Source organism: Eptesicus fuscus, chromosome 16 (assembly GCF_027574615.1).
Source record: "Eptesicus fuscus isolate TK198812 chromosome 16, DD_ASM_mEF_20220401, whole genome shotgun sequence".
NCBI classification, from domain to species: Eukaryota; Metazoa; Chordata; class Mammalia; order Chiroptera; family Vespertilionidae; genus Eptesicus; species Eptesicus fuscus.
The window spans coordinates 57696024-57721823 of NC_072488.1; the positions used below are offsets into that span (position 1 = coordinate 57696024).

The 25800-nt window shown below is 47.5% G+C and overlaps 1 protein-coding gene across 1 annotated transcript in view; it reads right to left on the minus strand.

Annotated features, from left to right (window-relative positions):
* ACOXL (acyl-CoA oxidase like) overlaps positions 1-25800 on the minus strand; it is a 190815-nt gene that overhangs the window by 118663 nt on the left and 46352 nt on the right. Inside the window, 1 exon segment of the mRNA XM_054727940.1 lies at positions 11301-11335. Coding sequence (XP_054583915.1) covers positions 11301-11335 — 35 coding nt within the window.

A 25800-nucleotide genomic window follows, 5' to 3' on the forward strand; every position in this document is an offset into this window, starting at 1 on the left:
GACTGAAGGGTCCCAGGTTCGATTCCAGTCAAGGGCATGTACCTTGGTTGTGGGCACATCCCTAGTAGGGGGTGTGCAGGAGGCAGCTGATTGATGTTTCTCTCTCATCGATGTTTCTAACTCTCTATCCCTCTCCCTTCCTCTCTGTAAAAAAAAATCAATAAGATATTAAAAAAAAAGAATTTCCTGCCCATTTATTAAATTCCTTTTTTTGGTAAAGGGCTATAAGAGTCTTACACATATTCTAGACACTAGTCCTTTATCAGGTACATGTTTTGAAACTCTTTTCTCCTGGTTTGTGGCTTGTCATTTAGTTCCTCAGCAGTGGTTTTCAAAGAGCAGATGTTTTTAATTTTGATAAAACCCATTTTACCAACTTTTTTGCTCACTGTGTATGCTTTTTGTGTCAGAGCAATCTTTGCCTGGCCCAAGGTCACAAAGATTTTCTGCTGTTTTCTTCTATAAAGTTTTTAGTTTTGCCTTCTACTTTTGACCATCACCCATTTTTGTTTGTTGTTGTACATGTTATAATGTATGAGTTAAGAGCTTGGGTTGTTTTTTGTTTTAATGGATGTCCAATTGTACCAATGCTGTTTGTTAAACAGATTGTGTGTTTCCATTGAATTACCTTGGCACTTCTGTTGAGAATCAATTGGTCATTTATGTGTAGGTCTACTTCTAGACTCTCCTGTCTTCCATTGACCTATGTATCTGTCTTTGCACCAATAGCACACTATCTTGATTGCAGTTTTACAGTAAGTCTTAAAATTGGACGGTGTAAGTCTTCCAATGTGTTCTTTTTCAAAATTTCAAATTTATATTTACATATAAGTTTTTTAATTAACTTGTCATATTTTTGAATTAGCTTATCAGTACACGAAACATTTAAATTTATATTTCTTTTTTAATTTGGGTTGTGGAATCTCTAGAACAATTCGAATTGGGTGCCTTATCCTTTTAAAAGTAAAGAAGTGGTCATTTTTCAGAGATATTATAAAAGAAAGACTAATCAGTTCCTCCCAGGCCCACCCGCACAGGATGGCTTTGCTGACCGGCCCTGGCCCTGAGGGCTAGGCTGTGGAGTCCACATGTTCTGATGCAGAGGTGCGCATGGGGGGCGGGAGGCAGGAATGCAAACTGCCTCTCCAATCTGCTGCCTCAGACAGAAGGGGAAAGACATGGAGTTGAGGTCTGGCCTTCAGCAGCCTGAGACCTAACAACAGAAAGGAGCATGCTTCCTTGACAAATACTTGAAAAGGCGTTGACGTGTGGGAGCCATTGGACAGTGAGTGGGAATTCACTAATGCAGAAGAATGAGGGGAAGTTAACTCCTCAAAGAAAGAGCAAGAGCAAGGGGTAGGGAGGCAGGAAGCCCAGGCTGTTCAGTGGGAGGAGGTAGGTTGGGATGAGGCCTGGGATCCCAAGCTGAGAATCAGAATTCTGATCTGTGGACACAGAAGCCCAGGGAAGCTTCCGAGGGGATGGGGGGAGGCATGATTAGATCTGTGCTTGAGGAAAAACCCCCTTGGTGGCAAGCAGAAGCTTCCTTGAAGACGGTCCTGGGGATGTGGCAGCAGACATGATGAGCAGGTCTGACTGGGGCAACAGCCAAGAGCCTGGACCAGACGGTCCCTAAAGGACAAGGCTACCAACATGATACCCGACATGAGATTAAAAGTGGACGGAGAGGCCCAGGATGACACAGCCATCTCCTTACTCCCCTGGACCCTGAAAGCACCTACAACTCAGCCAGCAAATTCACAACCCCAGCTGAGCTCTGTCGTGATCACTAACAACAACCTTGGCCCTCAAGAACGTCACTAGCCCTGGCCAGTGTGGCTCAGTTGGTTGGGCATAGCCCTGTGCACCAAAAGGGTGTCGATGGAGTGTGTAGAAGGCAGCCGATCAATGATTGCTGTTTCACTCTCACATCCTTGCTTCTCTCTCACTCCCTTTCCCTTCCTCTCTCTCTAAAAATCAATTTAAAAATCTTAAAAAAAAAAAAAGCCCTAGCTGGCTTGGATCAGTGAATAGAGCGTCAGCCTGCGGACTGAAGGGTCCTAGGTTCGATTCCAGCCAAGGGCACATGCCTGGGTTGTGGGCTCGATCCCCAGTGGGGTGTGTGCAGGAGGCAGCCGATCAATGATTCTCTCTCATCATTGATGTTTCTATCTCTCTCTCTCCTTCTCCCTTCCTCTCTTAAATCAATAAAGAAATACATTTAAAAAAAAAAAAAAAGAACATCACTAGGTAAGAGCATATAACTCAAGCCATCCTACAAATATTCCTATTCTGCTCTCCAGGGGCAATATTTTTTATTAGGGTCATCTAAAAAAATGCAACCTTCAGAAAGATGGCTTTGCTTTTCAGATTCTACCACTGGGGCTGAATAACATTCTTGGCAACCCCATGTATAAATCTGTGAAGCCTGAAAGAGAGGCAGATGGAACAGTCAGCGGAGAACCCCAGTGACAGAAACAACTATTCTCTGGAAGGGGAAGAAAGGGCAGAAAGGCATCTTTGTTTATTTTTACAAAATTTGGAGAACACAGTCTCCCCCAGCTGTCTCCGCAAGATCAAACCAGCTGCAAATGGGAGTCGAGAGGGGTTTGCCAACATCAAAATCCAAGTCCAATGGGCCCATGCCCTGTTTCTTGTCTGTTCATCCCTTGGGATGTCAAGATGACAATTTCATTTGTTCATTGATGCCGCCTGCCCATTCAATAAGCGTCTGATTCATCTGTGAACTTCAAACCCCGCTTCTAATCTAAATCAGAACACAAAGGCACCACCCGTTCAGTTCCTGGTCGGCCCTCTGAGTTCTCGCAAAACCAACACGGAAGGCAATCTGGGGCGACTGTTCAGTCTCGGACCCACGTTATCCCACCAGTCCAGCTCAGGGACACCCAGACCTGTGGCCACATGCAGGCTCCCTGCTTCTCCCTTCCCCTGCCAGCCTCAGGGGACGCCAAGGACTTTTAGGGGGTTGGTACCTATAACCTGGGTACCGTATTTGGCCTTTCTTAGGGCCTATAAAACCCACAGAAAGAAGTCAGTTGTGGGAAAGAGGCATCTTCAGGCTCATCTATCAAGTCACGCCCCTGTGGGCGTCCACTGAACTAGAACAGAGCCAGATGACGAGAATCTGCTTCCATTTCGTGGCGTGGCTCAGTGGTTAGAGCGTCAGCCTATGCACTGAAGGGTCCTGGCTTTAATTCCCAGTCAAAGGCAGGTACCTGAGTTACAGGTTCCATCCCTGGCCCCTATCAGGGTGTGTTCCAGAGGCAACCAATCAATGTGTCTCTCTCACATCAATGTTTCTTCCCGCACCCCTTCTACTCTCTCTAAAAGTCAATGGAAAAAGTATCTTCCAGTGAGAACTAAAAAAAGACAACCAACAAAATGATAAAAACACAGCAAAATACTTCTGATGGGGGTCATTTCGCTGCTCTCACACTCTGCTTTCCTGAGCTTTTCTTGGAAATGTGGGCCTAAGTGCCACATGCAAAACCCCACGCTGTTGGGTCCCGAGACCTCTCTGCCGTGTCAGAGGTTGAGCGTTAAAGCGGCATAGTCACTTCTGGGCCCGGTTCACGGCAGCGGGGTTCCCTCCAGGAGGCAGCAGGCTTCTTCAGGCTGTTGCACCGCGGCAGGCAGGAAGATCATCTAAACTCTCAATCTTGCAGAGAAAGAAAAAACAAAACACCCACGCAGTGGGGAACAATTTCCCCACTGTGTGGGCGGCGGGGCCCCGAGAGCTGTTATCTGCAAAGGGCACTTCTGGGGGTTACCCAGCTGTCACCACCGTGTGGATTCCACCCGAAAACCTCAAGCCAAACAGTGGGGAATGAACATCAAGAGACAATTTTCCACTCTGCGAAAATGACTTGACTTTACAAAAATAAATGAAAACTCCACGATAATAAACGAAACGTGTGCGGGACCTGTTGTCAAGCGCCCAGGTGGTCAGGGCAGATGCTCTTCTTTGCTTGGAACATCTATACAGTAGGAACAGGGCGCCGTCATTCTCTACTTCCCCACTCCTCGGCACCTACCCCACATGATGTTCACGTGCACACACATGCGCACGCACATACACACACACACACACACACATGCGCACGCACACACACACACACACACACACACACACACACACACACATGCTCTTGTACCACACAGACAGGTCTGAGGAACCGGTCTAGCAGGAGTTAGAGGCTGACCCACCATGTCTGGGGACAGGAGTGGGAGAGGCAGGGTGTGCCTGGGTTAGTGAGCAGGGAGATTCCTTACCTCTGAGCATGTTCGTTGTAACAAGGGAGATGTGACAGCGGGGGCACCAATGCACATGCGTGGAAACAGAACCAGGCCCCCCTTCAAGCCTGGAAACCTTCATCCACCAGGGCCTCCTGCTCCAGGCAGCTCTGCCCTGTGTGTCTGCAGCAGCCTGGCCACTAAAGTTAGAGGATTTTAGTGACTTCTTCTCCTCCTTCCCACATTCATGTCCTTTGAGTCCCCGCAGTTCATTCCTCTTTGTAAGTGAACCATCCTCCCAATAGTGTTACCTTGGAACCACGTTTGCCCTCTCCTGTTCCTTCACCCGCCCTCACCTACTACAGGAGGCTGCTGGGTTTTCTCTGCCATTTCTCTTGGCGCCACTCCTCCTGTTAGAATTTTGGAAACAGACCTGGTGATTAGAGCCTGATGTTCCAAACCTTGTTTCTAAAGATCCCCATCATACCACAAGGACCCAGAAAAGCCCTCAATTCCATCGTGTGAGTTCTGGGTCAAAGTGACAACAGACATGGAAACCATTCTTTTTAAAAATAATTTTTTAAAAAAATTTTTTTATTGATTTCAGAGAGGAAGGGAGAGGGAAAGAGAGATAGAAACATCAATGATGTGAGCGAATCATTGCTTGGCTGCCTCCTGCACACTCCCCCTACTGGGGATCGAGCCCGCAACCTGGGCATGTGCCCTTGACCAGAATCGAACCTGGGACCCTTCAGTCTGCAGGTCGACACTCTATCCACTGAGCCAAACAAGCTAGGACCATGGAAACCATTTATCAGTAGCAAATGGTCTGGAATGACCTGGAACTATAAAGGCATAGGATGCATCCCCATTTAAAAAGTAATGGCAGTTCCTCAAAACCTAAAAGGAGAATCCCATATGATCCAGCAATTCCACTTGTGGATAAATACCCAAACAAATTGAAAGCAGGATATGAAAGAGATACTTGCATGTGTTCATAACAGTATTATTCACAACAGCCAAAAGGTGGAAACAATTCAAGTATCCACTGACTGATGAATGGGGTAAACAAAATGTGTATATACTTACAATGGAATATTATGCAGCCTTGAAATGGAATGAAATTCTGACATGTACTGCACCATGGATGAACCCTGAGGACATTCTGTAAGTGAAATAAGCCAGTCACAAAAATAAAAATACGTATGATTCAACTTATATGAGGTTCCTAGAGTAGTCAAATTCAGAGACAGAAACTAGAATGGGAGTCCCCAGAGGGTGAGAGAGGGAAAATGGAGAGGTAGTGTTCAATGGGGACAGAGTTTCAGTTTGGAATGATGAGAAAGTTCTGGAGATGAATGGTAGTGATGGTTGTGGGTGGGGTCCCTCAGCCTGGCCTGTGCCCTCTCGCAATCCAGGCTGAAGGACGACCGCACCCACCCACCCCCCCCCGAGTGCATGAATTTCATGCACCGAGCCTCTAGTTTTATATAAGGGATTTGGGCATCTATGGATCTTGGTATCCTGGGCAGGGCAGGGTCATGGAACCAATCCCCAATGGATACCGAGGGACAATTGTACTTAATACCACAGAACTAACCGTACACTTTTTAACCTTTTTTTAAGGGTTAAAATGGTAAGTTTGATACTGTATTAGATGATTTTACAAAATAATTAAGTATTTGACAAAAGGATGGCAGTTTCAATTAATCTAAATAAGCTAGTAGGACTTTTAAAGAGGGGACACAACCAGAAACCCACACCCTTCATCTTCCTCCTCTCTGAGGACAGAGGTGGGTGACAGGGCCAGACAGCAGGAGGGCCACAGGGGCCACCACAGGGCACAGTGCCATGCAGGCCTCTGAGAGGAGATGATCCCCCTGTGCCCCTCACCCCAGAGACAGGACAGACGGCAGGCGAGGGCAGGTGGGGCCTGGCCTGCAAATGGCTCTTGGCGACATGTTAGTAAGTGCCATCTTCCTGTACATGAGGGGTTTCCCAGAAGATGGAGTTTCTTACCCTCCCCTCCCCCACCCGACACACACACACAATTTACAGACGCAGCTGTGCTCCCTGGAACTTTAAGAATTCCTTATATTTCAGAAGTAATTTTTGGGAAACACAACCTCTAATAATGCCTTCAGTATTTTAAAATGCTGATACACAAGGTCAGGTGCTCCTCGGGATGCTCTCACCTTGGCTGCTGCGAACTAGATGTGCGACTTGGACATTGACACTGTTAGAGGCCCTGCCCAACCAGAAAAGCCTGCCCATCATCCGTGAGTGATGGCGATCACTTCCTAACCATCCTTTCTGCTCCCCGAGTCTTCCAACTCCTGTGCAGGGGACACACAGATGCTGTGGGCAGCCGCTTGTGAATACTGGCTTCATTGCACCGCCATCCCCTCCGGGTCCCCGGCCCCCGAGGCAGTGTGAAGGAGCCTGGAGCTGGCAGGGGCGTCTCAGTAGATGTCCCCTCATTTCCTCCTCCTCCATTTCATTACTTTCCTTTCTAACTTATTTAGATTTCTGTTTGTTTCTGCTGTACATATGCAAATATCCATGACTCTCTGCTCTGTACTCGACACCCCAGAGCCAGGACAGGGGACAGGACAGCAAACACCCCTGGACACACAGCACAGGGTGGCTCTGTGAGGGCACAGGTGGCCTGGCTGGAGGACGTGCTGTGCTGCCTGGGTGGGAGGGGCCTGGATCCCAAAGAGATTTGCTCACATACCATAGACAGCTGCTGACCTTCCCCTTGACCCCATCCAGCTCTGTATTGGGCTGTTGTTCCGAGGGGTGCGATCGAAGCTTGTGGTTGAGACTGAATTGCTAAGGCTGCAGAATGTAGACTGAGGCAGCCCAGCTCAATCCTGTCCCTCCACACCCTCCCCACACTCTGCCTCTCCTCCAATTGATGTCCAGCAGTGGTTTAAAGACTGTGTTCTCAGGACCCATAGGATCAACCTGCCAGGGCAGCTGCCTGAGTGCTGGGCCCATCTCCCACTCCCCCACTGTAGGGGAACAGGAGTGTTCAAGATTCGCTTCCTCTAAGAAGCCCGCTTTGATGGGTTTGCTTCCTCCTGTAAGGCTATGTCTGCCCTGAAGTCTTCGTCACACATTCTCATTGTGCATCCCAACTCGTCAGTGAAGAAAACAGTGTCTTCAATCTCTTTTCACAAGGGCTCCAAATAAATACTCCAACACTTGACCGAGTGACAAATTGCGTTTTCCAAAAATGGCCGCATGAAGATCTCCCACCTCTCACGCTCTTATTACCATGTGACCAACACTCCTTCCACTGAGAGGTGGGGTCTCGTCTGCTCCAACCAACAGAGTAGGTGGAAGGCTGACCACAGAAAGGAAACAGCTTCCAGCAGGCTCTCTCTTTCTGGGACACTCACTCAGAGGGAGCCAACTCCTGAGCTGTGAGGAAGCCCATGTGGAGAGGAACAGACCCCCAGCCACGAGCCAGATTCACCCACCAGACACAGGTGACCGAGCCTTCAGATGACTTTACCCCCGGTCTTGAGGCTGCCAGCATACGCCCCACACTCTGTGGAGCAAACACAAGCCATTTTTTTTTAATACTAGCTTATGGAGATATAATTCACATACCATAAAGTTCACTCTTTCAAAGTGTACAGTTCATGGTCTTTAAAGCATTAACAGCGCTGTGCAGCCATCACAGCCATCTGATTCCAGGCCATCCCACCACCCCCAATAGAAACCCTGCACCATGAAGCCACTCCCCGTATCCCTTCCCCCCAAAACCTCCACAACCACCAATTCACTCACTGCCTCCACGGACCTGCCCACTCTGGACACTTCACCCCAATAGAGTCATACAGTACGGGGACCCCTGTGACCAACCTCACTCGCCCAGCATATCCTCAAGGTTCTTCCATGTTGCAGCATGCACCAGCGCCCCAATCCTCTCCAGGCCAAACAATATTCCATTCACTCTCTATCCATCTTCTCATCAACTGACGGACACTTGGGTTGTTTCCACTTTTTGGCTGTTACGTGTAATGCTACTTGAACATTCATGTTCAGATTTTTGCATGGATATGTTTCATTTCTCTTGGGCATATACTTAGGCGTGGATTGTGGCTCACATGGTAACTCAGTGTTTAATCATTTGAGGAACTGCCAGACTGTTTTCCTTAGCGGCTGCACCATTTGACATTCCCACCAGCAGTGTATGAGGGTGCCAAACTCTCTACATCCTCTCCAACACTTGACATTTTCTGTTTTATTCATCCTAGTGTGTGTAGACACAAGCCATCCTGACTGCCCTTTCCAATTCCTTGTTAACCTCGTGGAGTAATATACCTGCTAAGAAGGACTCCTTGTGGTTAACTGGGCTCAAATTCATAACCAGAGCCTAGCAGCCATTTCTACCAGATTGGGCTGCCAGCCTCCTGCACTATGCTCCTGCCGGCTGAGTCAACCCCTATAAAGGACTTCCTGAGATCATCTTTTGTCCAATGGGCTGAGACCTGTTCCATTTGTCCAATTGGAGCTGCACAGTGATATTCTCATTTGTATATTTACTGACCAATGAGAGTGGCTCCACAACAACCATTCAGGATGCATGATTCCAGCCAATCAAGACACTGCTAAGTGAACCAATCAAATTGCATAAATTTGGATCCTTCATTTGCACAAAAATGAACCAATCAGGGTGAACACATTCTCTATATAAGCAGCCTCCTGTTGTCTCAGGGGAGCACCCTTTCAGTTTCCCCCAGAGGCTGCATTTTCCTGGTTTGCAATGTTCACCTGCATGTTCTCTCCTTTTACTGCACCCCAGACTGGGGACTCCTGTTGGCATTGGATTGGTGGTGGCAAACTTGTTTTTTAATTTATTGATTTTAGAAAGAGAAGAGTGATAGAACCATCAATTGTTTCACTTATTCATGCATTCATTCATTGATTCTTGTATGTATCCTGAGCAGGGATTGAACCCACAACCTTGGCATATTGGGATGACCCTCTAACCAACTGAGCTACCCGGCCTGGGCAGTGGGGTCAAACTTTTGTTGTCACCTCTGACCCACTGTGTGCTAGAGCATGGTAGACTAGACGGTAGTTCAGTGACACCAGACAGCCATAGAAACGGGGGCAGATTCCACAAATGAGGCCACAGAGGAGCACAGCTCCGCCCTGTCTAAAATCAATGTCCCTCTTTCCCTTCATCACAAAGGTGCTCCTGTCCTTAGCTCCTGCAGGGCCGTGGCTTGGGGTCCACCTTTCCTCTTGGACTCACCCACATTTCTTCAGCGAGGCTGGGCTGCCCTGGGGAAGGGCCCGAAAGGAAAGCCATTCACAATCCAAGCCAAGTGCTCCTTTCCAGAGCACATCCTGGCCCTCAACCATGGGAGGCGCATCCTAACTGCTGCCTGCGGTGGTAAGGGGACGTTCTCCCTTCCCAGAGGAAGAGCGTGCTCAGCCCGGAGAACACTCCGCCAGCCCAGTGCGGTGTTGGTGACAACACAGAATGGTGCCAGGCACCCACCAGGCCGTGGGTGAGGAGCAAGGATTCTCTCACAAACACAGGCCTGGGCCAGGGACCAGCACAGGGACAAAGGCGCCACACAGCCACTGGCAGATCTATCCGACCCCACCATCCCACCAGATCCCTCCTGCAGGAAGGCTGATGGTTGGGCAAAGTCCTCCGTGCGACAAAGTTAAAAAGAAATTTTTCTTCTCCAGCTCCACTCGGACTGGGCGTTTGCCTAAGCTGGAACTCTGCTCGGAGCCACCACGGGGTAACCCTCAACCCCACGGGAAGAGCACCTTTTGTTCCCAAAACGAAGGAGAGCAAGGTCTGAGCTCTCCGAGGAAGAGGCACCTGCAGGCCTCCTGCAGAATCAGGCAGCTGCTTCCCCTCACAGGCAGGGCTCACATGAGAAGTCACACTGAAGGGCAAGGGAGACGATAAAAACCTCAATCTCTCTCCCCCCCACACACACCACATCCAGCGCCTAGTAGACATTCGCGTCCAGGTTCAGCCGTCCACACCAGCGTCCTCATTGCAGAGCAGCCGTGCATCCTGTCGGCTGCAGGTTCGGCTGTGCTCACAGGGAAGGGCATGCAGCAGCCCTGGGCAGGCACACTTAGGATTCCAAGACATACCAGCCATGGCAAGCTTCTCTGGAGCGGCTGAACTCTGCGGGGCCCAGAAATGCCCACCACGGGTGCTTTGCTTCACTCCTGCCCAGGGTTCCAATCCACTCCTGCCCTCTCCTACTCTAACCTACACAGCTCACAGCAGCTGTCAAAGGTCTTGGTCATGGCCCACTTTACTGCCCATTCCCGCTGAGATGTGAACCTTGCACACAGTGGTTCTAAGCATTTGAAGAAGGCAAACTCGTTGTGAAAGCAGACACCAGGGTTTGTTTGTGGAGAGCTGGCCTAACGTCCTGAGCTGCGCCCAGGAAGTGAGGCAGAGCCTGTCACCGGTGGGTGGAGCTCTGGGGAGGCTGTTAGCCCAGTAGATTTAAGGACAAGAGGGACGTGCTGATGGCCCCTCCACTGGAGCTGGATTGCATTTTAATAATGCAACACTTTAATGCATTTTGATGTGTACAAAGGGGAAAGATTGACTCAAACATCTGATGCAATTGAGACCAAGGTAGAAATCATGCCACGAGATAAAACTAGGGGCTTTTCCCCATTCTCAGATGGACCTAAGATGGGAGGGGGCCTGCGTGGAGGGGCTCTCTGGTTTGCATCTCACGCAGGACACCCCCAACTTCGGTTCTCACTCTTGGACAAAGTGCATTGCTCACTTCTGTGTCCCTGCCCTAGAACATACTTTTTATTTTAAAAGCAACATGCTACTACCGTCACCTCACATAAAAGCCTCATTACTCCAAACAGTGGCTAACTCTTGCCCGTCAACTAGAACAATGTTATCTAACCGCTGCGGCACTGACATCATGGGGAGAGCAACCACCAACATGAAGCTCAAAGCCTGCAGACTGGAACAAGCCAATACTGCCAAGCATATTCCTTTAAGAAAAAGTAAACTTTACCTGTGGCTGTAGCGAATGGCTATCGTCAACCCAAGCTGTAATTAAGAGAGAAATACACATTAAATAATATCCAGAATATGCTGAAGTCACCAGAAAATTAATTTAATTTGGTCAATAATTTTTAAATGTTTCCTATTGTGCCCCATGGCAAGTACTTCATAAATAACACATTTTAATAATAGCTCTTCAGTTTCAACTTAGCTTTTAGGGGATAATCACATTTTGAAAGGGTCTTTATGAGGCCTCCCATATTTCACTGTGGACTGAACAGAAGGCATCTCTCCTCAGGAAAGACTTCCAGAACAGGGCTCTTTGTTTTCCCCCATTTTTTCTTTAAAAAAAAAAATTAAAACATTCTTTATTGAGGTACAATTGACAAATAAAGCTGTACACATTTAAAGTGTACAAGTTGGTGATTTGATAAGTGTATACACTGTGAAATGATTACCACACGTTACCGTGTTCAGCAACATAATTATCTGTGTTCACTGAGAACGCTTAAGATCTGCTCTCAGCGACTTTCCAGCACGTAATACAGTTTGTTGGCCATAGTCACATGCTGTACACTAGATCCCTGGAACTTACTCATTTAAAACTGGAAGTGTGTACCTTTGACCAGCATCCCCCCATTTCCCTACCCCAGCCCCTAGCAACCACCATTGTACTCTGTTTCTATGAGCAAAACAAGGCTCTCTCAACTCTTGAGACAAGGAACTACAGGGTGGGACTGCTCTGTGTGCTGCTTCTGAAGTTTGCATTAGAAGAGGACCATGTCCTCTGTCCCCCGTACCCCAGGGGACTGACCACCTGGACCAGAACCCCCCTGAGGGGTCACACTAACTCCATAAGCTTGACGCCAACGGGCCACAGCTCTGAGGACAGCAAGTCAGTAAGGCTGTGAATCACATGTGACATCAAGACGGGAAACCATAAAAATCCTACAAGACTCCATAGGCAGCAAAATAGCAGACATGTGTCATAGCAATATCTTTACCAACACAGCTCCTAGGGCAATGGAGACTAAGGAGAAAATAAACAAATGGGACTACATCAAAATAAAAAGCTTCTGCACAGCAAAAGAAACCATCAACAAAACAACAAGGAAGCCCACTGCATGGGAAAACATATTGGCCAATGATATTTCAGATAAGGGTCTAATCTCCAAAATTTACAGAGAACGCATACAACTTAACAAACGGAAGATAAACGACCCAATCAAAAAATGGGCAAAGGACCTAAATAGACACTTTTTGAAAGAGGTCATTCAGAAGGCCCAGAGACATATGAAAACATGCTCAAAGTCACTAATCATCTGAGAGATGCAAATCAAAATGACAATGTGGTACCATCTCACACCTGTCAGAATGGCTATCATCAACAAATCAACAAATGACAAGTGCTGGCAAGGATATGGAGAAAAAGGAACCCTCAGGCACTGCTGGCGGGAATGCAGACTGGTGCAACCACTGTGGAGAACAGTATGGAGTTTCCTCAAAAAATTAAAAATGGAACTCCCATTTGACCCAGTAATCCCACTTCTAGGGCTATATCCCAAGAAACCAGAAACACCAATCAGAAAGGATATATGCATCCCTATGTTCATAACAGCACAATTTACAATAGTTAAGATTTGGAAACAGTCTAAGTGCCCATCAGCAGATCAGTGGATTAAAAAACTGTGGTACATCTACACAATGGAATACTACACTGCTATGAAAAGAAGGAGTTCTTACCATTTGCAACAGCATGAATGGAACTGGAGAGCATTATGATAAGCAAAATAAGGCAGTCGGAGAAAGATAAATATCACATGATCTCATTCATATGTGGGATATAATGATCAACATAATTTGATGAACAAGAATAGATCCAGAGAAAAATGGCAGGGGAGGGCGGTGGTTAGAGAGCAACCAAAGGGGACTTGTATGCATGCATATTAGCATAACCAATGGACATAGACACTGGTGTGGTGGGGGCTTGCCCGGGGTGGGAATGGCTAGGAGGGGGGGGGTCAATTGGGGGAAAAGGAGACATATGTAAAACTTTAGACAATAAATAAATAAATAAATTTTTAAAAGATTAAAAAAAAGAGAAAGTGTGTGCCCTGGATGGTGTGGCTTATTTGGTTGGGCATCGGTTGCTGGTTCCATTCCTGGTAGGGGATGTGCAGGAGGCTGTTTCCCTCTCACATCAATGTTTCTCTCTCTCGTCTTCTCCCTTTCTCTCTCTCTAAAAAAAAAAACAACACAAAACAAAACAAAACAAAAAAACTTAAAAAAGAGAGAAAGTGTGCATGATCACTGGGCACAGCACCAGTGAGGGCCCAGGTGACCCAGTGATTCCCTCTCTACTCTGGGGGTGTCATGAAAACCTCTAAGGCATAACTAGGGGTCCAGTCACAAGGCCTGGGCCTGGCCCTCGGCTCCTTCACACAAAGTCAGTTGTGGACCATGGAAAAGTCAGTCCAAGCCCTAGCTGGTTTGGCTCAGTGGATAGAGCCTTGGCCTGTGGACTGAAGGGTCCCAGGTTCGATGCCAGTCAAGGGCACATGCCTGGGGTGCAGGCTCGTGGGGGGCATCCAGGAGGCAGCTGATCAATGATTCTCTCTTGTCATTGATGTTTCTATCTCTCTCTCCCTCTCCCTTCCTCTCTGAAATCAATAAAAATATATATTTTTTAAAAAGTCAGGCCAACCATTTCTATTGCTAACTGCCTAACAGGAAAAACTATCCTAATATATATAAAAACCCAGGGTCCTTAACAACCGACTGAAGGCTCGACTGAACAACAGAAGTCAGTCCTGCAGTCAGTGCTGGGTTGCCGTGGTGACCCAGCACTGACTGCCAAGGGAGCTGCGGATTAGGCCTGGAGTGAGGCCTAAAGAGAGAGGCAGGTTCTGATCCGCAGCCTCCGTGGCAGCTGTTGATCAGCTGTTGCCTCTCTCTCTTTCACTCCTGGCTTCGCTAGCAGCCGTGCCTCTGTTTCTCTCCGGGCCTCCATGGGGGGCTGCTGATCAGCCCCGCCTCTCTGATCAGGCCTGGAGATAGGCCCAGAGATGCTGACTGGCATAGAAACTGACCAATCAGAACCAAATCCAGGTGAACTGTGAGGAGCCAATGGTTGCCTATGAGGCAGAGCTTTTGATGCCAACTGGCATAGAAACCGACCAATCAGAACCAAATTGGCTGGCAGGGGAAGGCCATTGGGGATAAGATCAGGCCAGCAGGAGAGGGCAGTTGGGGGCGAGATCAGGCCAACAGGAGAGGGCAGTTGGGGGCAACTAGGCCTGCAGGGGAGGGCAGTTGGGGGTGAGATCAGGCTGGCAGGGGAGAGCAGTTGGGGACGAGATCAGGCTGGCAGGGGAGGGCAGTTAGGGGTGATCAGGCAGGCAGGCAGAGGCAGTTAGAGGCAATCAGGCAGGCAGGCAGAGAGGTTAGGGGCATCAGGCAGACAGGCAGAGGGATTAGGGGCAATCAGGCAGGCAGGCATAGGCAGTTAGGGGCGATCAGGCAGGCAGGCAGGTGAGCAGTTAGGAGCCAGTGGTCCCAGATTGCAAGAGGGATGTCCAATTGCCAGTTTAGGCCCGATCCCTGTGGGGGCAAGATCAGGCCGGCAGGAGAGGGCAGTTGGGGGCCCTGTGGGATCTGGCCTAAACTAGCAGTCGGACATCCCCCAAGGGATCCCCGATTGGAGTGTGTGCAGGCTGGGCTGAGGAAACCCCCCGCCCCTCTGTGCATGAATTTTGTGCACCGGGCCACTAGTATATAATAACTGCCTCTCTATATAAGCAATACCTCGTTTATGAAAATGTTGTGACTTCAAAATCTCATTTTTAAGTTAGTTTTTGGAACTTTGAACATATTTTATCATGTAAAAAAGATTCATAAGCCATGACAACAACTACATGAGTTTCATTCAACCACTAGAGCTCGAAAGATAGAATCACTAGTTTAAGGAATTCACAGCAGTTAAAACCCCAAGCCTCGCTGATAATATTTCCAGGTGAAGAGTCTACCTAACTTGCAGGTTAATATAACCAAACACATCATTGCTGATTTCTTTGATGTCACCCCCACAGAGGTGTGGTAACTTCTGTGGCACTGTCCTGGGTCCTACAAGATGACAGGAGGGTCCCCAGGCAATGGGGAAGAGAGTTAGAAGTAAAATCATCACTGAGATTAAAAAATAAAAATGAAAGCACAATGACTCTGTCCAGCGCGGCATACAGAGTCCCCCAGCTACTGAGTGACCTGCTCAGCTCCAGAATAACCCTCCGCTGCTGTCATCCCACATACACCCCAGTGCAGAACCAACAATGATGGGCCACCAGCCGTCTGGGAGACTGGCCTTGGCTTTATAAAACACCTATCTCAAAGTGAAGCATGAAATATACAACAAGCTGATGTTGTATCACACTTGCCCGAATTTATACACAATCTTTCTCAACTAAGCTTATATTTCCTCTGCGACTTAGGCAAAAAGCAGAGGACGTTGCTTTGGGACAATCAAAATTTTAAAGAACAAGGAGGAAACTATTTGGGGAATGAAATAAAAACAGAATCTACAGCCAAAGGTCAGGAGAGCAAATTATAGATCTCACATGCTGGGTAATTCTTACGTTTCCTGGGGTTAAGAGTTCTGGCTTACAGTTAGGCTAATTATAAGATAATTTCACCGACGGCATATTTGGATAAGCTTCGGAGGACTGTTTAGTTGGCGGCTTTTCCGCAGCTGAGAGGCGAGCCCTTGCTGGGCAGGGAGGAAGTGGCGCTGGAAGGACAGCCCCGGGAAGACGCAGGATGGGCTGTTCGGTGGCAGTGTGCTGGTTAAGCAGGGCTTGCCGGTAAACCCCTCACAAAGGTGAATTTCATTCAGCATTATTAGTGTTTTCCTGGCTTTTGAATCAAATATGTTTTATGCCATTTTTTAAAGGACACCTCTGTAAGGAAGAAAGTGTGAAGCTTAGAACCTCGCAGGCCGGCCACAGCACGTGCAGGCCTCCGTGTGCACAGGCCTGGGGCAGCCGCACCAAAAACCAGGTGACCAGAGCCCTTGCAAAGGCGCTGGTGCCACATGGGAACCAGCTTACGGGGCATGGGAACGCAGCTTTCCCCGTCATTCTGCAAATGAGGCCAAAACCCCTTATGGAAAGCACTGGATCCAATCAGGCAGCTCTAAGAACATACTAGAACAGTCTGGAACAGTCCTTGTGAGCCTCACCATGAAACCCAGGTTGGAACAGGCAAAGAAGCCAGTTAAGTGGCGGAAGGAGCCTCTGGTGCCTGCTCCTCACTCCTGCATATTATCTGACCATGGAGGAGGCAGGGGACAGAAAATTCTGAGGTTTCTGTGCCACAGCACGGACCAGGTAAAGGCAGCTGGTCATCACTGAGAGCTGGCCGGACACCCTTCTCCCTCCGCCTGAGGAACCCCTAGCAGCCAGTCAGGCCCCACCAAGAAGCATCGGCAACTCAGACATCCTTTAAGCAAGTCTCACTGCATCTATTCACACATATACCCAACACACACGCCCACACACATGTGCACACTAGTGTGTGCATACACTTCCACACTCACATGTATACATGTGCACATACACATTGCCCACTCAAGTGTGCATACCAAACATGCTCACACATCTACACATGCACTCATACATGCACGTGAGTGCACACATTAATATGCATGTGTGTGTATGTGCTTGTGCATGCACACACATGTGTGCACCAGCACATATACGTTCATATAGGCATTCATACCCCATGTGCACAGACACTGGCATTCAGAGAGGCCCATAGAGCCCCTGGGACAAAGGGAGGCCTCAGACAATTGACCCTTTTGTTGCTGGTCTCAGCAGGGACCCTGAGGAGACGGAGGAGGGGGGCCGGGGGTTGGCCCCTTGACCCCGGCCCAGCAGGGCTGAGGCCCAGGGACAGGGAGGTCAGCGGGAGTTCTGAGCTGCCACCCCCTGGAAAACACCCCCGGCACATACTGTATTGCCAGGAAGCACTTAACAACCCCCCATTTGGAGCATTTCTTCTTAGATTTACACAATTTGTTAATAACAAAATTAAATCACACTTTAATGGCAAGGAAAGAGTAATTTAACATTTTTCAAAATCTCCACCAGCTACAAAAACCTTTTTCCTGCTGCTTCAGCCTGAAAGTGCTCCTTTTTTGGAACAGCTGACTGAGGCAGCTGTTTTGTATCAAGTCCGAGCTCTTTCTATATGACCCAGGGAGCTCAGACAACAGGCAGGCGTTCCTGCATTAGGGTAATCTGAGAATAATTTGCCATAAAACACCCAGAAGTGCCCCAGCTGTGGCTGGATACACCCTATAAAGTACCATGTAGACCGCATGGATCTCATAAAATAATCTTAATAATTTTAGAAACCGATTTCTAAAACACACTTTAAAGTTTTTTAAAGGAAAGGAGCCGTTGACCCTGTCTTAGAAGCCAGAGGGAGCTCCCCTTACGTGTCCACGGACTGTCAGTGTCTCTCCCCGACCGAGGTGCCCCTGATACTGCGAACCCGTTTCTTATGGGTCCACTGTGCTGGGTGTTCAGTAGGTGCTCTCACACACAGGTGGGCAGGGGCAGGGGAAGGGCAAGAGTCCAGGAAGTACCAGCCCCCCCCCCCCCATTACCCAGCTGGGGACAGCTCAGAGTGCGAGTTCAGAACATTCTAGACCAGGTGCTGGCAGGGGCACCTTCACAGAGTCACTCACCAGCCACAGCCCTGACACTGGCACTTCTCATCTCTCAAGAAAAGCTGGAAACCGAGGGTTTTGTTATTTAAAAAACAAAACAAAAAAACTCCCACTTTTTACATTGATTTAAATATTTTTCAAATACTGGGTGAGTCAAACAAAACATGTCAGTGAATGGGGCCAACGGGCCGTCGGGCTGCAGCCTCTCTGTGCACCTGCCGCACTGCCGGCCTCTCCTCGGCTTCCCCAAGCTTCAGCTCTGACGTAATGCGTTTGTGACAAACCTGGGGGAAGCATTGGTATTATTTCTGAGTGTCCCCTCCCTTCCCATCCTATACTAATGTGAACCTTTTCCTTTCGTTTACTTCCCTTTAATTTCAAGATCCCAAAGATTTAGAACATTGCAGAATAAACTCAAAAAGAAAAGCTTGTTTATTATCCTCCTGCCTCTTTACTTTTTTCTTTTTTTATATACTATTCCTTCCCGTTTTATGGGAGATACAGTAAAGGAGCAGGCAGGGGAGAGGAGGCACGGCACGGACAGCATCGCACATAAATGGAACCATACATGCCAGCCTTCCCTTCCCCACCCCCTCCCCCACCTCCGCTCAGGCCACTGCCCTCCCCCCACGGTGCCTCCAGGGCCGGTCCTCCCCAGGCATCACCCAGAGCTTCCTCACCCTCCGTGCCTGACTCTCAAAATCCCCATCACACACACCACAGCCACCCTGCTCAGCCAGGGCCCTGTCTAGGGCTTGCCTATGCTACCTCCGCCGAGAAATGAACCTTGCTGAACCAACAGGTGTGGTCAGCTCAGCTGCAAGGAGCTTTGTGGTCAAGTCTCTGCCTTGTCTTGCTGTTTCCTCACTGTAAAATGGGAACCGTGCTCTCTATCTCGTGGGTGGTTTAGGCAGATTCACTTAGAGCTCAGAGATGAGGCCCGGCAGCAGCCTCAGCATCTCGGAGGAATCTGTGAGAGATGCAGATCCTCGGGCCTGACGGGAGACCTCCTGAATCAGGGGTGTGTGAGCCAGGCCTCCAGACGAGGAAGCCCCGAGAGGACTTAGCATGCTCGTGGCACAGGGAACTCTTACTAAGTGCTGTGGCGACGATGATGACGGTGACGCTGCAGCTCACAGTAAAGCTATTTCACTTCACGTCTTCTTCATGTCATTTCAGCGTCCTACACGCAACGTCAGAGGGCATAACCGCTGTGAGCTGGGGCCCTGGCAGGCCCAGGGTGAACTTGGGAGGGGAGGCCTCCTGGTGCACCCAGGTGACTACCCACTCGGCCGGGAGAGCTCCACGCCCTGCGAGGGCCACGGGATGCTGTCGACGACGACAAGGGCCAAGGGCCAGCCTCACAGGCTCCCCACCCCCCCAGCCCCGCCCCACCCCGCACTCCTCTCTGTCACTCCCATCAAAGGAGAAAGAAGACAGCGGGAAAGGCTGGAGGAAGAAAAGCAGCAGCATGCTTTCATTACGGAGTTTATTTCATGACATTCATTTCATTACTGAGTTTATTTCCCGATCCTTCCTTGTCCCTTAACGTTAAATTTTAAAAACAACAGAAAACTGAGGATTCGGAAAAGAAGGGGCTGCTACACTGTGCAGGCTCCTTCCAGGACTGTCAGAAACCTGGTAATTCAGATCAAAAGCTTTCAAGACCTGATACAAAGGACAAGTGGCTAACTCAGTGGAAATTAGCATTGAACTAACATTGAACTGTAGGCGTGGTTGTTTAACCAGCCGAAAAAAAACAGGTTGTTTTTAAGTCTCTAAGCCCCAGATGACTGCAGAAGTCAGACTGATTCTGCCGCTGCTCCTCCCACTGTCCCCAAGAGCCTAAGCCAGGCACCATCACTGTGGACTTAAAGTTATAGCGCTGCTGGGGGACCCTGGAGATGTTTCACAAGGACTTGCTGTGGCCCCCAATTTGCCCCAATTAAAAACATGTGTGAGTGTAGAGTTGCTGCCCCCTCAGTGACCGCCCCTGGGACCACTTCTGCGAGGCATTTCCCAGCCACAGAGCCCTGAGGCTCTGGCTGTGGAGGGAGCCTCTGCTCTATGCCCCCTCCCCCCGCCCCCCTGCCACCCCCCCTGCAGAGAGGACCTGAGACAGAGGGAAGGAGCTGGCAGGCCCAGCAAGCAGAAGGGCTTTAGGAGGCCAGTGTCATCTTCGTCACCGTCATTAAGTGGCTAAGGCCATCCCTGTGGCAGCCCAGTGAGCTGCAGCCGGACCTGGTGACTCGGCGCTGTATCCGGCCCCCAGAAACAGGGCTGCCCAGAAGTTCGCTCCAGGAACCGCTGGGTTCATACAGCTTGTCCATGAATGTATTTTTTTAGGTTTCAAATAAAATAATTGTGGATTTTGGTTTTTCCTTGCTTCTCTTGATATGAACGGGTGGGTATCTGATATGAATAAGCCACACACACTTCCCAGAAAGCCTACTTCCATGCCCAGGAAACCAGCACGCCGTGGGCTGGGTGTGTGCGCCTCCAGCATGAAGCGCCGAACCCGGACACCTACACGAAAACCTGGATGAGGTCAGAGGAGGCCGAGAGGAGGAAGAGGCTAAAGAGAAGAAAGGAAACGTGCAAGGAACCAGAGAGAAAAAGCAGGGGCCGCCCGCCAGTGCCGTCAATCACAAAAGCATTTTAGGATGTTTCTAAGGTGGATTTGGTCTGTTAGTGCGAGAAAGTGAAAGGCCTTTCACAGCCGGTCACAGAGCTGAGAGACCCCGCCGCAGCTTGCTGACCCACGCTGACCCCAGGCCCCACCAGAGTCCGAAGCAAACTACCAGGAAAAAAATCTCTTTTTCATGTAAAACACAAGCATAGTTTTAAGGAACTTGTTTGAAAGCAAGAAGAGCACTTTTATTCTAGCTTTTACCTACTTTCTCCTCTTAAGTTTTACTAATATTACACAAAACAAATAACTAGACAAAAATTTCTTTCACCCATAATGAGGCATTCTGTGACTTATGAGAGCAGCTGTTTAAAAAGTGTAGAAAATCCATTATTGAAAAAGAAAAATATAGCCTGGCCAGTGTGCTCAGTGGTTAGAGCGTCAGTCCACCCACCTAAGGGTTCAATTCCCAGTCAAGGTCTAGTACCTGAGTTGCAGGTTCACTCCCCACCCCCAGTTGGGCATGTGTGGGAGGCAATCAGTCAAAATGTCTTTCATCAATGTTTCTCTCCCCCCGCCCCCCCGCCCGCCCCCAGTTCCTCCCCTCTCCATCCCACTCTCTCTGAAAATCAATGGAAAAAAAATATCCTCAGGTGAGGATTAACAAAAAGAAAAAAGAAAAATATATTCTTAAATTAAACTATTCATTAGGAGATAATTGTAGATTCACGTGTAGGTATTGGAAAGTATAGAGAGAAATACAACAGAGAGGTCCTGTGCATCCTAGCCCAGTTCCTGCCAATGGGAACTCTCACGAAACTGTGGCCGTATCACAGGGTATCACAGAGAGTACAGTAACATTGGCCAGCCACGCTGCAGGACGTCCTGTCCCTTGTATTGCCCTTTACAAATGCACCCAATCCTCCCACATTCACCCACTGTTTAGACCCTGGCAATCATCGTTCTATGTTCTGTTCCTGTAGTTTTGTTTCAAGAATGTTATGCAAACGAAATCATACAGTATGTAAACCTTGTGGGATCAGATCTTTCCATTCAGCACAGTTTCCTGAGGATTCGTCTGGGTGGTCACATGGACCAACAGCCATTCCTTTTGATTGCTAGGTAGTAGTCCACAGCATGGATGTACCACAGTCTATCGATCTGTTGGAGGACATCTGGGTTATTTGCATTTGAGGCTATTGTAAGTAAAGCTGCTATGGACAGTTGTGTGCAGGTATTCACATGAACACAAGGTTTCATTTCTTTGGGTAAATGCCACGTAATTCCTATGCCTGTTTTTGTTAATGTGCTATATTTTTGTCCAAAGATAACTTTCATTCTTTGTTAATAAATAACCTATTTTTTTATATTTTTATTGATTTCAGAGAGGAAGGGAGAGGGAAAGAGAGATAGAAACATCAGTGATAAGAGAGAATCATTGATCGGCTGCCTCCTGCACACCCCCTGCTAGGGATGGAGCCCACAACCCGGGCATGTGCCTTTGATGGGAATCGAACCTGGGACCCTTCAGCCCTCAAGTCGACTCTCTATCCACTGAGCCAAACCGGCGAGGGTGATAAATAACCAAGTTAGAAATGAGCAATTAAACAAAACACTCAGCTTTGTGGGAACTGCTGGGGCTGTCACTGTCCTTTCGCATCAGGCATCCCTGACACCTCTCAGCTCAGGGCTCGGGTGAGTCTCTAAGACTTCCGAAACACCCGGCCCTCCCTATTCTCTCTCCTCTCCGCCATACCTTCCTGCCACTGGACATGCCCAGAAACACCACCCAGGCCTTCAGTGGAAGCAGAAATCACGCCATTCACAAGAAAATGAGTGCTTTCCAGTATTCCAAGAAAAACCTTGCCTGGGGGCCCAAGACATTGCTCCACCAAGACCTCAGAGCAATGTGTAGGGGGACAAGGACACTGGATGTGGTGCTGTCTTTAAAAGCAAAACTTTATAAAGAACATATATGTCCACCAGGAGGGGTCTGGTTAGAGTGGACTACCAAGCACTATATTTTTTAATTGATTTGAGAGAGAGAGGAGCACTCATTTTCTTGTGAATGGCGTGATTTCTGCTTCCACTGAAGGCCTGGGTGGTGTTTCTGGGCATGTCCAGTGGCAGGAAGGTTTGGCGGAGAGGAGAGAGTGCCGGGTGTTTCAGAAGTCTTAGAGACTCACCCGAGCCCTCAGCTGAGAGGAAAGGGAAAAAGAGAGAAATATCAATTTGTTGTTCCACTTATTTATGCATTCATTGGTTGATTCTTGTATGTGCCCTGACCAGGGAGTGAACCCATAACCTTGGCATATTGGGATGATGCTCTAACCAACTGAGCTACCGGGCCAGGGCTACCGTGCACTATTAAAAAGATTGAGGAAGTTGTCTAGATACTAACTTGGAAAGACCTCCAAGAAATAGTATTAGGAGAGAAAAAAAACAGCAGGAAGAAAGTCACCTCCTGCATGGCAGTGTGAGCCCTCTCCAGACCGACCCTTCTACAGATAACAGCTATAAAACTCAGGCAAAACCCAACAACTAAACTGCCGAGTATTCTTAAGAGTAAAAATAAGCAATCAGATTGTTGAGGAGTGTCAAAAATTTGAAGTAGCAACTGGCACTGGATTTTTGTTGTTGTTTTTTTCCTGGCTTTTGCCCTGAAAGCCTGGGTGGCTAAACTCAGAGAAAACCTGTTGCCTTTCTGGCTGGAGGAAATAGGTAGGAAAAGAAGCAAAAGGCAACTCTGGTCACTGGAGTATGAGGAGGAACCTGAGAGAGACGGGGGCAGAAGAAGGGGCCCCTGATCCAGTGCATGGACTCTGGGTGGTTCTCAGGTGACCAGTGTCTAACAAGGGTGGGACAAGGCAGAACAACGAAGGCTTTAAGAATTGACTCAGACATGAACCCATAGAAGGTAAGACAAGAGCTCAAGGTTAGGCCTTGAGTCTAACCAGGTTAACTCCCTGCTAAAATAAACCCTCAATGTTCTTCAGAAGAATATAGCATAACTCACAGTCCCCCAAAAATAACATTCACAATGACCAGAAGATAATCCAAAGTTACTCAATTTCTGAAGAATCAGGAAAATGTGACCCATTCCCAAAAGAAGACTATCAACAAATGCCTACCTTAAAGCAACCCAGGTGTTGAAATGATCAGATAAGGGCTTTCAAGCAGATTTTACAACCATATTCCATGAGATCAAGGAAAATATGCTCTAATTAATGAAAATATAGGAAATCTCAGCAGAGGAAGAAAAGATAAAAACAAGATGCAAATAAAAATTTTTGGATGGAAAATACAATATCTCAAAATAAAACTTCACTGAATGGCTTAATAACAGAATGGAGATACCAAAAGCAGAGTCAGTGAGCTTGATGATAGATCAATAAAAATTATCCAAAAGGGAGAAAAATATTTTAAAAAGGACATCTAAGATGATATAAATAAATGGAGAGGTATTTTGTATTTGTGTATTAGAAGATTCAAAATTGTTAAGATGTCAATTCTTGAGATCCCAATGCAACACCAATCAAGTTCCCACCAAGTCAGTTCATAGATTTTGACAAAATGACTCCAAAATTTATATGAAGAGGAAAAGGACCTAGAATAGCCAAAACAGGAAAGAAGAACAAAGTTGGAGGAGTCACACCACCCAACTTCAAGACTACAATAATCAAGATAGCTTGGTATTGGAGAAAAAATAGACACAGAGGTCAATTGACCTGAACAGAGAGCCCAGAAATAGCCCCACATGAACATAGTCAACTGAGTATTGACAAAGCTGCAAAGACAACTCAACCGACAAAGGTTCGTCTTTTCAGTAAATGGTGCTGGAACAGTGGAACATCCATATGTGGCAGGAAAAAAAAAAAAGTGAGCTAGACACACCTTAGACCCTAAACAAAATTAACTTGAAATGGCTCACAGACCTAAAGTAAACTGCAAAACCATTAAATTACTAGAAGAAAACATAGGAGAAAATCTACATGACCTTGGGTTTGTGATGAGTTTTAGATATGCCACCAAAAGCACAATTCAGGAAAAAAAAAAAGAAATATATTTAAGTTTATAAAAATTAAAAACTTCTGCTCTATCAAAGACACTTTCTTCATTAAGAGAATGAAAAGCCACAAATTGGGGGGAAAATCTTTGCAAAACACATACCTGATAATGGACTGATATCCAAATATCCAAAGAACTCTTAAAACTCAAGAAGAAAACAAACAAAATTTTAAAAATGGGCAAAAGCCCTGGCCAGTGTGGCTCAGTTGGTTGGGTATCACCCCATGCACAGAAAGGTTGTTAATTCAATTCCCAGTTGAGGCACATGCCCTGGTTGTGGACTCGATCCTTGGTAGGTGGCATCCAGGAGGCAACCGATCGATGTTTTGCTCTCACATCAATGTTTCTCTCCCTTTTCCTCTCTCTCTCTCTAAAATCAATAAAAATATTTTTTATTGGGCAAAAGATCTGAAGAGACACTTCACCAAAAGAAAAATATATATATATATACACAGGGGAAATAAGCATATGAAAAAATGCTCAGCCTCACATGTCATCAAGTAAATGCAAATTAAAACAACAATTAGATCCCACTGCACACTTATTTGAATCGCTTAAATGCAAAATACTGACAATCGCTGGCAAGGATTCAGAGCAACAGGAACTCTTATTCGTTGCTGGTGAGAATACGAATTGATAGAGTCACTCTGGAAGACAACTGGGCAGTTTCTTACAAAGATACACAGTTTTATTATAATCCAGCAATAGCGCTCCTAGGTATTTACCCATATGATCTGAAAACTTAAGTCCACACAAAAACCTGCATGCAACTGTTTGTCGCAGCCTTATTTATAATCACCAAAATCTGGAGGCAATCAAGATGGCCTTCAATGGATGACTGGATGAACAAACTGTGGTACACTTACATAGTAGAACACTGTTCAGCAGTCAAAAGGAATGAGCTATTAAGCCATGCAGGAACATGGATAAATCTTAATCACAGATTGCTAAGTGAAATAAGCCAGTCTGAAAAGGCTACATACTGTATGATTCTATGTACTGGTATATGACATTCTGGAAAAGGCAGAGCTATAGAGTTGGTTAAAGATTAGTGGTTGCCATAGGTCTGGGGAGAGAAGAAGATTAATA